The 15095-nt window shown below is 48.8% G+C and overlaps 1 protein-coding gene across 2 annotated transcripts in view; it reads left to right on the top strand.

Moving 5' to 3' along the window:
* Positions 1–15095, top strand: part of SPTB (spectrin beta, erythrocytic) — a 128282-nt gene that overhangs the window by 44558 nt on the left and 68629 nt on the right. For both annotated transcript variants that reach the window (XM_059182339.1, XM_059182340.1), the window contains exon 2: positions 9044–9242. In XM_059182339.1, coding sequence (XP_059038322.1) covers positions 9095–9242 — 148 coding nt within the window. In that variant the 5' untranslated portion in view covers positions 9044–9094. The remainder of the gene's footprint in view (positions 1–9043; positions 9243–15095) is intronic.

Below are 15095 nucleotides of genomic sequence, written 5' to 3'. Positions count from 1 at the left end.
CTGCCATGTGTCCTCCATGTGTACGTTCACCACATTTTATCATTCACCCCCCTATGACAGACACACAGGTTATCTCCACCTGCCCACCACCCCCATCATCACTATTGCAGTGAGCATCATGCATTTCAGAACTTTCAGAACTGCATGAGAGTTTCTTTGGTCTCTAGGCCCAGAAACAGAGTTACAGATGTGTAACCTGCCTGAGAACTGGCAGACTGCCCTCTGGAATGGCTAGGCCAGTTCACACTCCCATCAGCAGTGCCCAAGCTTCCTGCTCTGCACATCCCCACCTACACCTCACATTATCCAGCTTATAATGTCTGCCTATAGGATCTCCTTTTTGCTTTAAACTGCATTTCTTGGGTAACTAATAACCTTGAGTATCTCTTCATAGGCTTTTATTCTTTTGTATTTCCTCTTGTAAGTCAGCTGCTCATATGTCAATTAGTCAAGAAGTTTGGCTCTGACAGAGGGGAGAGAAAATAGGGCAAGGAATTTTATTTAAGATAGGGAAGATTTGAGCATGTTAAAATGAAAATGAAAGGGAGGAAAAGCTTAAGATTCATCTTCCAAGGTTTGCAGGATGGACAGAAGGCAAGACAGTGAGGATCTGGCCTCACCCGAAAATAGCCATGAGACTTGGGTGGATGTGGGACTGACCGGGGCGGGGAATCTGTGCACAGGTCACTGTCAGCTCTCCCTGAGCCCATCCCCGTTGTCCTCTCCACTTAGATGTCGAGGGAGTAGAGGATCCATGGAGTAGGATAGGAGGGGAAATTGACTTCCCTCAGATTCTAGGAAAATGTTGTATATTGTGACTCTAAATGTTTGGAAATTGCTTAAAATTGCCAGGAGAGAGGAAAGATGCCTAAATTTCAGTGTATGGATTGTGGCACAAATAAAGTTAGAGGCATCTGACCCAATGGTGGGGGTTGAAGGACATTCAGAGTTAGAAAGGAAAGCATGAGCTCAGCACTGGACAGTGTAGGTCTTTGGCAGACTGTGTGTGATGGATGTGTTACAGACTAGAGGCATGTCGTCATGGGAGGGACCATGCAGAATGGATTGAAGAGGCCAAGTCTGGACAGAGATGGACCATTACCAAGTCCAGGTGAAAAGTCATAAGGGCCTAAAGTGAAGTGGAAGCTTTAGAACATAAAAGAATGATGAAAGGAAGCACTTTAAAGGGCATAATGACTGGCTTTGATGATGAATAAATATTGAATAAGTACCCAGTACACCTAAGTGGGATAACTGAATGAGTAGATCAAGGAATATGGGGGGGGGGGGAACAAAAGGGTTTAAAGAGACTCCAGAGTTTGAGCTTAGGTCCCTAGGAGGAAGAGAATATTTGGTGCCTATATGTCCCAAGCACGATGCCAGGCACTGGAATATAATAATGAATAAGACTGATGTGGCTGCTGCCTGAAAGGAACCTATAGTCTAGGCAGGGAGAAGCAAAAACGAAAACTGACAGATATGTGAGTAATTACTATTATGATGAGTGCTAGGAAGGGGTCAGACAATGTGCCCAGACTGGAGGATGCTTGGGAGGACTTCTATAAGGGGATAATATCTAAGAGGAGACCTAGGGGTACCTGAGTGGCTCAGTCAGATAAGCATCTGCCTTCAGGCCAGGTCATGATCCCAGGGTGCTGGGATCAAATCCCATGTTGGGCTGTCTGCTTAGTGAAAAGTCTGTTTCTCCCTCTCCCTCTGCCTGCCACTCTGACTGCTTGCGCTGTGTGTGTGTGTGTGTGGTAAATAAATAAATAAATTTTTATAAAAAATAAGAGGAGACCTAAAGGACCAGACATGCAGAGATACTCCAGAAAGTGACACAAGCAAAGGGCACAGCATGCAGAGAAATGGCAAGTTGGAACAACTGAAAGGCTTGTGGGTTGCAGGTGGTGAGTGTGGAGAGATGTGCTTAGAGAGGAAGGCAGAAGTCAAACCATGCTAGGCATTACAACCATGATAAGGGGTTGACTTGTATTCTAAGTTCCAGTTGTATCTAGGGTATATGACTTTTTATGATAAAATATATAAATATAAAATTGATAAAATTTAAGTTTAATGGAAAGTGAACATTTTTATTGTACAGATTTTTGAGCCTATACCCAAAGTAGAATGAATCCCCACATGTGTAGAATGAACCCCCACATGTGTAGGTCATCCCAAGTCAACAGTTATTAGGGGTTTTCTACCTCAACTGCTTCCCACTTAGTTGTAGCATATTTAGGCAAATCCCAGATGACCTGTCCTGTCTGCCCCCCGACACACTACATTCTTCAGCATCTCTAAAAAAGGTTTATTTTCTAGGGCACCTGGGTGGTTCAACTGGTTAAGCAACTGCCTTTAGCTCAGGTCCTGATCCCAGGGTCCTGGGATGGAGTCCCACATCAGGCTCCCTACTCAGCAGGGGTCTGGTTCTCCCTCTTCCTCTGCTGGTCCCCCTGCATGTGCTCTCCTGCTCTCTCTCTGTCAGATAAATAAGTAAAATCTTTTTTAAAAGTTTATTTTCTTAGGGGCGCCTGGGTGGCTCAGTGGGTTGGAGCCTCTGCCTTCGGCTCGGGTCATGATCCCAGGGTCCTGGGATCGAGCCCCGCATCGGGCTGTCCGCTCCGCGGAGAGCCTGCTTCCTCCTCTCTCTCTGCCTACCTCTCTGCCTACTTGTGATCTCTGTCTGTCAAATAAATAAAATCTTAAAAAAAAAAAAAGTTTATTTTCTTAGAACCATAATGCCATTATCACACCTAACATAATTGACTGTAATTTCCAGTTACCATCCAATATTGAGGCTATAATTCAGATATCTCTGGTTGTCTCAAAAATGTGTTTTAATGGTTGTTTGATTCAAGATCCAAACAAGGTACACATATCATTGGTTATTACATCTCCTAAGTCTCTTTTGATCTACAACAGTCCCGACTGTTCACCTCCTTTTTTATTTGTTTAAAGCCATTGACTTGTTGAAGAAATAGTGTCAGTTGTCTGCAGAATATCCCAACTTGTAGGTCTGTCTCTTGATTTCTCATATTGTCTTTTAGCTTGTCTTTTGGTCTCCTGTAATTCCTTTAAGGAGAACTTAACTCTAAAGATTGATCAGATTGAGGTTCAACCTTTTTGGCAAGAATGTCATTGGTTGTGTTATCCTTCATACTGTATCATATCAGGAGACACCCAGCATCTGTTGTTAGTGATACTAAGATTTATCAGTGAATTCAAGTGTTGGGAACTTGATTCCATTTCGTAGTTCTCCATTAGCCTAATTATTTTATTTTTTAAATATTTTTCTGAATCAATTATTTCATTAGAAATACCTCAATAATTATTTCAAATCAATTATTTCAACTTATTCTTAACCATCTCCAACACTGAGAACTTACTACCTCTCTGACAATTTTCATCAGAGAAGAGAGAGGTCACTGTGGGTATTCTAGAAAAGTCTTCATAGAAGGAGAGAAATTGGGCATTCAAAGTTTAATTCGACTACCATAGAATATTACTTATTCTCCGGGAGGTACAGAGAGAGGTTTCTCTCTCTCTGTGGAGAGAGACCAGTGGCTATCCTGAAAGAAAGTGAATTGGGAAAGATAAGAGGTAGGACTGGGTTGTAATTGCTTTCCATAAATGTAGATATTGAGCCCAAGAATCCCAATGGAAGATAGTCTTTGAAAACAATGTATATTGAGAGTATCATCTCTCCTATCTCCTTTAACCATTCCTAGTGGACATTTGCCTCTGTGTAGGACGTGAGGTGCTTATAGACGCTATTGAGGGCTGAGGTGGCAATTCCTTCCTATATCAACGCTGATCTGCACCTGTTCCCCAACCAAATCTCTGGAATAACTGCTGGGGTCATGATCCCACCAGATCCCCACTCCCATTCCAGCAGCTGCAGCTTAACTGGAGCCAGTTCTTACTAGGAGATGTTTCCATGATAAGAGTGGACAAGTTGTGACATGTGGACCTGAAGTCCCTGCCTGGTGACAGAAACTGGAGCAGATCGGTCTGGGGAAGCAGTGGGCTAGAATGGCCAGGGATTTGTAAATGCATCGGGATCCTTGATGGTGGCCACCGTGGATAGGAGTCTTGACACTTGAGGAATGCCTAACTGTACTCTGCCACTCACAGACTGGCAGCCAGGGCCACTTGGAATGGAAACTGCAAAGTGTAGGAAAAGCAGTGTGCCCTGGGGAGGGGAAGCAGCATAGTCCAGGTGCTGCTGCTGAGGTCCATCTGCTGGAACGGTCACCCACAGGTGGCATGTTTATCTCACTGGGCCTCACTGTCACCTCATGGTCCTGAAACTGCCTGTTCTGTCCTGGGAGCTATGTGCTCAGGCTTAGCCATATTGAGATGGAGCAGTGATTTCAGGGTGGTGATATCTGTAGACTGATGGAGGCGCCAGACTAGAGCTTGGGGGGTGGGCAGGAGGTTAGGGTTTGAGATAAAGTTAGTGTACTCTGTGCTGGGCGTCTCTTGGGTTCACGTGCTATTTTAGTATGTATTTGTTCTTTAAGGTGTCTGTGAATATGCAGTGAGATTACTACCAGAGGGAGTAGGAGGATGTTCTGTTTTAGTAAATGCACTGGCAGAAAAGTTACCAGGGAAACTTCAGGATTTAATCTCCTGACCTGGGTTGCCATAGTACCAATATATTTTAAAAGTGGGTTTGGGGTAGCAGAAAGGGGCAGGACAAAATAGAAAGAAGAGGAGGAGTCCAACTTTACATCTAGAGAGAAAATTAAAGGTAGGATGGGTCTCAGTTCTCTGCTGAAGGAAGACTGCATTGCAACAGCCTGCGACCTGTGACCCTGTGAAGGAACAGCAGTCTCCTCCTGTATTTCCCGCCATGTCCCAGTCCTGAAGTAAAGCTTTGGGCACTGCTGCTTCTCATCCATGCCACCCAGGGAAGAGGAGGTGGGATGGGGAAGAAAAGAGCCATGCACCCCTTGTCTTCTGCCCCGTGCTGGTATTGTGGGAGGGCTGATGCTGTGTGTGAGCTGGGTGCCGGCAGCCCCTGCAGGTGGGGGAGAAGCTGCCACAGCCACCTCTGCCACCTCTGCCACCACTTCCTGGATTCCCGACTGCCTTGGGGATCAACTGGGCATAGCACATGAGGTTGAGATTCTGAGGCTTCACACCTGATCTCAGAAGCAGATGAGGTCCTGGGCGCACTGTAAAGGGTGAAGCTAAGGGTGTCCGCAGTGAAGCTGTGAAATCCACTTACCAAGCAGGTGCTCCTTCTGTGAGGGCCCGGTCCAATCAGATGAGCTTTTCTGTCCTGAGCTGCAGGCCAGTCTTCTAGGAACCCTTCCTGATCAAAATATAACTTGGCTTTAGTGGGTGGCAGAAGCTCGGCAGGTGAGGGTAAGCCTCTGGCCTGTCCCACTGCAATAGGCAGGTAGGTAGACAGGAAAAAGGATTTTCTCTGGGCAGAGTCACACAGGCGAGAGGGGAGCCACCTGTGTTCTGACAAGGGTGTCATGGGTTGGGAGAAGGACTTCTTAGGAGCTTGAGGGTGCATTGCTGGGGGATGGGTAGTGAAAGGACAAAGAACTACTTCTTATGCCCTTTCTCCTGGGTTTGCTGGCGGGGGAATGAGGTGCAGGTTAAGGTCAAATGTTAGTCACGTACTTGCTGTCTTCCAGACTTATGGAAGACCATTCTAGATGCATAGATGACTTACATCATTAAAAATGTGACTAGATTACCTGAGTTCCATGTTCCCCTCAGGTAAGAACTTAAGTATCACTTCCATGACTCCCCATTTGGTTAGGTGTCCCCCCCCCCCCAGGAGCCCCCACCATACACTGCTCTTTTCAGTCATGTTGGTTTCTTTATTCTCAGGCCTTCAAAGGGATATCATGACAGTAATGAAAATTGACATGGGTGATGCTGGGAAAGCTCTGGGTCAAGCTTGGTTGTAGGTATTGTTTTTGCTTTTGTTTTGTTTTCCTGGAATAAACATCTGTAGCTCTCCTATTTTCAGATGTTCTTTTCTTCTGTCTTTCACACCTGATTCTCCAAGATCCTCTCCTTGCTGACTCACTGAGCACACCCCACCCCCTTCCTTAGCTCTGACAGAATGCAGTCTGGTCAGGCCCCTGGGGTGGGCACAGTTATGAGGCAGGAGAAAGAGGAATTCCCTTGAGTTTCTGAATCTTCTTGCTTTGGTGGTTGTCTTCAGGGACCTGACGTTCTAAAAACCAAACCAAACACCCTAAAACCCTAGACTTGGTTATTTGGACATACACTTGTGTTGTATTACATTCCGGGCCAACCCGTTGCCTGGCCGCTGCCTTCTCTGAGCCACAGCGGCAGGAGGCATGGCGTTTTTAAGCAGGATGAATTGCTGTCTAGTGGCCGCTCTTCTGCACCCGGGGCCATCAATCTTGTCTCGAATGCTGGGCCTGCTGGTGTGCCTGCTCAGGCTCATCTTTCTGGGGCAGACTTATTTACGGAGCCGTGGCAAAGGTAATCTCACCCCCCACCCTCCCACCAGCCCGGGGCCTGGGCCTCTCTCAGCCGCTCTTAAAAATAACCCAAGACAAGCAGGAGAGCCAGGGTCCAGTTACCTCCCGCAAGCAGGATCTGATCTTACCTCACCTCCTGTGTCTGGCAGCTCGGCCCTTCATGGGGGCTACTGGACAGGCTTGCGGCTCAATGGGAGGTGGTCAGGCTGTCAGTCTTCCTGCACAGAGCTGGGAGCCAGCAGTAGCCTCCCCTTTGGGGAAGCTGGGGGGAGCATGGGGAGGAGGGAGTCCTTCCCAGCTCTTTGCCCAACCAGTTCAGTGAGAAATCTCAGCCCTGGAAGTCCCGCCTCCATTTATGGAAGACAACAGGCTCTAAGTGATGAGGGTGTTCTTGGGCACAGGCCTGGCATTGTGGGGGATTGTGGGGTGAGAACTGGCTTCCCCACCTTACACCTCCCCTTTGCTGAGAAGCAAACACCTTTGCCAGGTCCTGAAAGCGGAGGAATGCCTCTGTCCTCATGTGCTGTGTTATCCCGCCTAAATCTAATCTGCTTCCCTAAAAGCTGTCTAGTAGAAGGGGATAAATGTTCACACTGGCTTCGGCTTTAGCCCAGGCTGTAGCAATAACTCCCTAGATGACCTTGGGAAGGCCTCATCCAGTGTGAGGCCTTGGTTTTCTTCCTTGTGCAATTAAGATGGATAATTCTGGCTCCTGTCTTACCTCAAAGGGATGTGGTGGGATTGATTAATCAGCCTGGGGAAAAGGAGTCTTCAGTGATTCTGTGTCGGAAAAATAAGGGCAACAGCACTGCATTTACACTTGGATTGGTGAGCTTGTGTCATTTTTTTCAAACTTACTCTGGTTTGGGTGTGTGAGTGTGTGTGTTAGATGTGTTTGTCCATGTGTGGATGTCTGTGCACATGTGCATGTTGGAGTGTGTGTGTATGAGTGTGGGAGTGTGGTATGTGTATGCACACATTCGTGGAGGGAGTGGTATACCTCACAGCTCACCGGTTGTTCACACTTGGCATTTTCCTGCCTCATGGCCTCCCCACCTCCACCCCCTTTTGTTCTCTTGGAGGCTCTGGGCTCCATATTGGGTCTTAGAGACTTGATCTCTTGAATCCCTTTAGCTCCATGGGAAGTTGCCTGAAAGGCATGTATTGGTGGGGAAATTAAGGCAGAAGGAAAGCTAGTGATTTTCCAAAGGCCCAAGACATGTAGGACCTAGCCCTGTACCTCTAGCTCTTGTCCCCCTTTTCTCCCTGACCTTGCCCTCACCCTCTAGTAACATTGTTAGGTTCCGAAATTTTGCCATGTTTTCCTTCTCACCTTCAGAACTCTTGTACCTGCTCTTTATCCCCTTTGTTTAGACCTGTCCCTTTCCATTTATCCCCTCACAGAATGCCTCTAAGCTCCCTTTAGGAACAGCTTAGACTTCCCTCCCTCTGACGTGACATGAGTCGTCCACCATTCCTTGCTCTTTCCCAGTGGTGGCATACATCATACCTTACTAAAGATGCTTATTTAATTGGGCATCTTGCTGCCAGAGTGTAAACTCCCATGAGGTCAGGGACCTTCCTGTCTTGCTCCTGACTGCCTAGCACAGTGCCTGCCCTCTAGTTAGGCCTTGGTACATATGTGAATTAATCACGGATGAATGAGCAAACATGATAAATGACGGGCGAATAAGAACACAGAGCTCCTGCTGCCCACGTGCATTGCATGGGTGAACATACATGGCTCCACCATCCGTGAGATCCCCTCACCACCACCCCCACATCACACTGATGAACCTGATGGGACAGCAAGTCATCTGGGCTCCTTGGTCTGATTTGGAATTCAACAGAAGACCTTGTCCACATACCTGGTTGCATTTCAGAGAAGGCAAAACCAAGAGCTCAGCTTTCTAACTATTTGCTGCTGGGAAAGCACTGGGAGGGATCTTGGGCAGCCTCTGAGAAGAGTCCACTTTCCCCAGCAGCTGCCAGGACTGGTGGCATCCGTGGCATCTCACATTTGGTCTCTCTCCCCATTGATGCACATTTGAGCGGGACTCAGCCAACTTCCACCTTCTCACCTCTCCTTCCTGTCCCCACCTCCCCTCCAGGTTTGGTCCTGGCCCCAGTCCAAAGGGTAGAGCTTCTCTTCTGCCCAGCACCCGCCTCAGCTCCCCACACCATCCCCCACTCTGCCCAGTCCCCTGGCTCCCAGAGAGCCTCCCTTCTCCCCTGCTCCTGCAGCTGTGGTGGCCGCAGGTTTGGAGGAAGCGGGCTTGCAGCGACTGACGTCTCCACCTGCTGGTCGTCCTGACCCTTTCTGCATGCAGCTCTCCATCCCTGCCGCCACAGTCGCCGTTCCTGTGGCTGCCGCCGCTGCCGCCGCTGCCGCTGCAATATTCTATAACCCAGAGACCCCGGGGGAAGCATGGCCCGGCCGCTGGCATGGTGTGCCGCTCCCTCCAGGACCTACCCCTGTTGGATACTCCAAAGAAGTTTCCCCTGAGAAAAAGTCCGAGGGAGGGGAGTTAACCCTCTGACTGTGTTGCTGTCCCCCCTAGGGACCCTTCCATGAAGACTGAGGCAGGCGAAACCGCTGAGAGCCTGCTGACATGACATCGGCCACGGAGTTTGAAAACGTGGGCAACCAGCCACCGTACAGCCGGATCAATGCCCGCTGGGCTGCCCCGGACGATGAGCTGGATAATGACAACAGCTCAGCCAGGCTCTTTGAGAGGTCCCGGATCAAGGCCTTGGCAGGTACCATTTGGGGCCGTGGGGGTTAGAGGAGCCGGTCTCATAGTCCCCAGGTTCAGTCCCCCTCCCTGCCTGCGGTCAGTCCTCTGGGTGAACTGGCGTGAGCCGTGGCAGGGACGCGAGGGAGATACAGTTATGTGGCTCAGAGAGACCCAGCCCTGTTGGGAGGGAGCACAGGCTCAGGCAGCCTCTGCTCCCAGGCATCCCTCACTTCATCCCAGGTGGGAGGAGGTGCAAGGTAGGCCCTGCCCTGTTCCTCTGTCCTGAATGACCTGGGGCCAGAGTTCCAATGAAGAAAAAGTCTGGGTGAAGGAGTGTCTGAGGGGCTAGAGGGCCAGCTGGCAGTGCATGGGGCTTCCTGATGCACTCAGTCTAATGCCCGGTCCTGGAGAGAGAAACTATTGTCATCCTCGCTGTCATCCCAAAAGAAGAGAGTGATTTGATAGGAAATTGAGAACAGATAACATCCTCCCCATAGTGGCTCAGGAAGCCAGATTTTCTGGACTAAACCTCTTATCCTTAAACTGGAATTAGATTTTTACTTAGCAGGGTCATAATAGATTTCTCTCTCTCTCTCTCTCTCTCTCTCTCTGTGTGTGTGTGTGTGTGTGAGAGAGAGAGAGAGAGAGTGTGTGTGTATGTGTGTGCGCACAGGCTCGCACTTAAATCTCCAGCAGAAATGGTTTCTCCTCCACCCTGCTGGCTGAGATGAGATTCTTGGGATTTTTTCCTGCCGACCGCTGTGACCATTGCCTCCCTGGAGTCAGCCCAGGGAAGTTATGCTCTGGTGCTACGTCCTTGGCCAGTAAAGAAAGTTTGAGTTCCGTGGGGTAGTGGATGGGTAGAAGGAGGAGAGGTGGATTCCATCAGTCATGGAATGCTCCACCCGTCCTTCACCCAAATCAGATTTGTTGCCCCATCATCAGCTGTCTCCATCTTCACTTTGTAAGAAGGACCCAGCCTCTCCCATAAGCACTTTCTAGAGTGAGCCTTCCAGTGCTCCATCATTCAGTGGCCCTTTCCGAACTTCCTAGTACTACTCTTCTCCCTTCTCTCCCTCCACTGTGCTCCCAGGAGCCTCAGTCTCCAGCTGACTCTGAGGAATGAGCAGGGCCCTAGGCCCCTCTGGGACCATGAAGGCCTTTCACCTTGTGAGTGTCTGGGTTTCCCATTCTGTAGAAGCAGTGGGGTGTCTCCTTTCCTTGTCGTGATGGAGAATCCATGCAGGTCTCAGCCATCAGCTCTTGCGCCCTTGTTCTTGTAGGAAACCCCCTTTCTTCTTCCTTCTTCCCCTCCTCCCTATTCCCTACCCTTAAAAAGTCCTTCCTTGATTTCCCTTGAGGACAGATAACAGCACCAATCCCTTGCTTTGCTTATGTAATCTTAACCTCTTTCAATAAGCAAACTAGGAACCCTTGTCTTTGCCAGTCTGGTTTTACCTTCTTTATGTCTCGGAGCCTGCTGAGCCTGACTGCAGTGACCCTCGTGATAGAGGGGGAGTGGGATTCCGTAAGTCTTGTCAAAGGACAGTATGAGGAGTGGAACTGTCTTTTGTGCAGGGATCCTTTGATATGTTTCACAGATACCCTATTTTTTAAAGAAACCAAGGTAAATTCCATTTTAACAGTGATTGATTGTACTCCTACTCTGTGTAAAGCGAAAACTCTTGACCAGATGTGAAAATGGAAAAGAAACCACAGAGATGAATTTCACCAGATGTGAAAATGGAAAAGAAACCACAGAGATGAATTCAACATAGTATCTGTCTCTAAGGAGTTTATGATCTATTAGGGAAAATGAACAATGTTCATAATTAATTAGCTTAAGTTGAGTTAGAGTAGAACCATAGGAAAGTCGCATAATTAAATGGCAATGAGAGAGCAAAGGAGGAGGTGCAGGCAGAAGCAGGAACTCGTGTGTGGAGAAGGCCCTCAGAAGTGAAGGGTGACACACAGGCATGACACAGCTTCATCCATTTCAACTGTGTGAGTGGCAGCCAGGTCTAATAAGCAGGTTGGGAAGCTGGCGGAATTAAGTTGATCAGGTTGATGGGTAAAGAGACTCCATCTGCCTTGCCTGGGTCTCCCTAAGAGCTTGCAGCTCATCTACTGAGACTCTGTGTGCACCCTCTGCCCCCACTACCCCCCGGGTGGGGGACTGCGAAGTGCAGAATTGCACGCCTGGACGTGATTTAGAACATCTGGCCAACAGGTAACCACGGCAGTTTGGGAGTTTGGGGTCCATTCAGGATTTTTAAAAACAAACCTAAGTAGTCTGCTGACTTTCCTGAGAGTCCACTCTGACTGACCTGTGGGAGAAGCCAAAGCTTTGTGAGGGTCCAAAGTAGAGAGGTGAGATGGACCTGTTCTGGTGGATAGGCAGAGCACAGCAAAGGGCTGTCAGGTTCCACCAGTTTTCTTGACCGTTTTCTCTTCAGTGTTATCTTTGGGGCTGCCTTGGCAGCCTAGGCAGGGATCAATGTTTCCACAGAGACTGAGGAATCAGAAGTGTCTCTGGTTCCTCTCATTCCAGCCACTCCCCCATGCCTAAGAGCATTCCGGCAAGGAAGGTATTTGGTCCTGTATTTCTTATAAGACGGCGGTCATCTGCTTTGTAGGTATATGTGGCAAGGTTGGAAAGATGGGTGTAGCCTTTTATTTCTGAAACTGAAGGTCTTGAGGTGAGGGGGAAAATGTCACAGGACCCAGATTCCACCGTTAATGCTACTGCCATGATGTTTAAATCAATTGATGTTGTTTTAAATCAATTGATGTTGTTAAATCAATTGATGATGTTTTCAAACATCAATTGATTGATGTTTAAATCAATTTCCTATTTCATAAAATGCGATGGTAGTACTTTCCCACAGGTGGTGTGAAGGTCAAGTAAGATAAAGTTTATGAAAGTTTTTTATTAGTAATAAGATACTAGAAAAATGTTAGTATTTACAGGAATTAACTGTCCTTTCTCATAACTTCAGACATTCAGGATCATTAGCTCAGTCACTGTCCCAGTTACCTTGGCCTGTTCGTAGGCCAGTTTCTTCCTTTTTAACCACCCCCTCCTTTGTCTTAGAAAGCCTGGGTTTGAAAAAGGAGCCAGGGACCAGGGACATCTGGCTAAAGCTTGTGCTTGGAGCTCTTGGCTCAGTCCCCAGAGACCCAGTGCCCACAGGGATGAGGTCCCATGCTTTGTAAATCTTTCTCTTTAAGGTTGCTCAGCCAGGATCCCAGCCATGTCTCTGCCATCAGCCGGGTGACCCAGAAGGCCCAAGAAACCAAAGGATGATGAGTCTTATTAGATGCTCTTTCTCGTGTGGCAGATTCTCTGGGTCCTTCTCCCCTTAGTGACCTGTGGTTAGAAAACTTGCAGTTGGTTAACTGGGCTCCATTTTTTTCTGCCTCTTAAGTCACCTTCCTCTCAGTTCCAAAGGAAATACTCTCTATTCTGCCTTTCAGACTATTCCCAACTCTCCCTCCCTGGACTGGAATAAACAAGCCATCTGGTTATTCTGTGTGGAAACTGCCACATTGGTATACAAACACCTGACCTCTGTCCAAATGAATCACTGGATTCCACACTGTGGATGAGCCCGACTAGAGCGAAGGGGGAGGTGGGCAAGAAAATGCTGCAGAAGGTTCCTGGACGGGGATGGATTTGACCTCAGCAGTGCTGGGGCGGGGGGCGGGGTCCAAGCAGGAATATTTGCCCAGTAGGTCCCTGGGCAGATGTTAGCTCTCTGCATCAGCGTCTGAAAGCTGACAGCACCTCATGAGGTTAAGTGCTGGGTAGCCCCGAGGATTCTTCCTGAACAGGGGTGGTTCTCTGCCTTGATGACTAATTTTTTGAAAGCTTAGGGGAAAGGGTGCAGTTGAAAAGCTCAAGTCTACCTTCTCCAAGAGGATCCAGCCTTCACATCTCAGTAGAAAGTCTTCCGGTGTCTCCTAGAGCCACTGTTATTTTTGCTTACACCTCATTTCCTGTCCTTCCTCTTTTTCGTCCTGGGAGCCATTCGGTAAACATTTGTGGCTGTCTGGATGAGGGATGAGGCACTGCAGGCTGCAGGGAATTTACCAGCCAGAAAAGTCCGTCCTCTGTGCTCTCTCCTCATCCCAGCAGTGGCTTCTGCCTGCCTGCCCCCTTGCACCTGTCTTGGTGCCCCACTGATTTGGGTGAGGACCCTGCCTCAGGCGTGGGAGAGAAGGAATGCAACAGAAAGGTGCCCCCCCAAAAGAGAAACCGTGTGCATGAGCCTCCCCTGCCTTGCCCACTCAGATTGGTATCTGGGCATCCCAAGTGCCACCCACTGCAGGATTTCTAGCTCCTCAGAGCACAGAGGCATCTGGAAGGTTGCAGTGCCGAGAGCAGTCCAGGGCCTCTGGTGAAGGTCTGTGAGAAAGAGCGGGTCCAATGTGCCCTTCATCCTCTTCTGTGGCCCAGGGAACACAGAGCCATCCTTCTCAAACAAAGGGTACAAATTGGTGTGGCCCACTCTGGTTTTGCCTTTAAATCAGAATCCAAGTGGTGTTTCATGCTAGAGATGCCTTTCCTTTCTGCATTCTGTCTTTGTAGCCTTCTTACTAAACAGGAGGTGAGGTCGCGCGTGGTGAGGTTGGTTGAGGACAATTCAGAGAACACAACAGGCAGCAGGTGCACAGCGGGCTGTGTCCCTGTGCTCTGAAGCACAGAGTTGCTGCCACTTAAAACCTTGAACGTCTTCCAGACCCACTTTGCCCAGGCCCCAAGTTTAAGTTCTGTGACTGACAGATATTCCGCCAGAGCCTTAGAACAGTGGCCCTCCGACCCTGCCACTCCCTTCCCACCCATGTTGGCTTCCTGGAAACTCCAGAGAGAGGGTGGTATGGGCTCCTTCCTGACTTTGGTAGCAAAAGGTTACGCTTGCCCTTTCCCTGGGCCTCTTTCCCCACCTGCACCAGGATGACACTGATCCCAGGTGCCCCAGAGGTGCCCCAGTTGCCTGAGAAGGGCTTTGTGTCCAGAGGGTGAATGATGTCTTTCAGAGAACAGGATTTCACCACAGTGTGTGTGTGGAGGGGGGTGGGGCATAGGCTCGGGATTCTGCAGCTTCTTGGCAGCCTATTAAGTTGACAAGTTCACATGCAGCTGCTGGAGACCAAGGCATCAGGTGTTAATGTTCTGAATGTCTCTCTTAAGCTACCTGTGAGAACAAAGATGGTGTCATTAATGAGGGGTTTTAAAAAATGTTTTCCTCTCAGCTTTCAAAACATGAGTCGGAGTTCTGTGGAGAGACTATATTTTGGGAAAATATACTATTCATAGAAATATGTATAATCATCAGCAATCATTTTAGTATACTGTCAGAAGAAAAAATAATTGGCTCAGCAGCTTTTTCGGGGAGGTCAGCCATTGTGAGTTTCCCCTCCTTTCCGGAAACGCCACTGCTCAGATAAACCTGCTGGTGACCCATGCAGACAAATCAGTGAGAGGCTAGCCTGCCCCCCTGTGCTGTGCAGTCGGGGTGGTCTCCCCTGCTCCAGACGGAGCACCTTCTCCCACTGGCTCCCTCCCCTCTCCAGAAAAGCTGTTCTTCCTCTGAGAATGCTTTGCAGAACCAAAGCTGTCCCCATTTCTGGGTGACTGCTATCTATCATTGTGAAGATGCTTTTCAAATATTAATACACCGAGGTTAATAATAAGACTCTTCCCTCCCTGTGCCATGCAGTCTGAGTGAGCCGCGGGCATAGGCCCCTCCATCTTCGGGACATTCTTGTGGGCTGTCCGCTTCATTCCCAAGGGCAGGCTGTGACACCAGACCTTGACTGTGCTTATGGCTTCCAAAGCAGCTGGCATCCATTTCCCCCTTCTCCAGCTAGG

The sequence above is a fragment of the Mustela lutreola genome, chromosome 7 (assembly GCF_030435805.1).
Source record: "Mustela lutreola isolate mMusLut2 chromosome 7, mMusLut2.pri, whole genome shotgun sequence".
Taxonomy (NCBI): domain Eukaryota; kingdom Metazoa; phylum Chordata; class Mammalia; order Carnivora; family Mustelidae; genus Mustela; species Mustela lutreola.
This window is presented reverse-complemented; position numbering and strand designations above follow the sequence as displayed.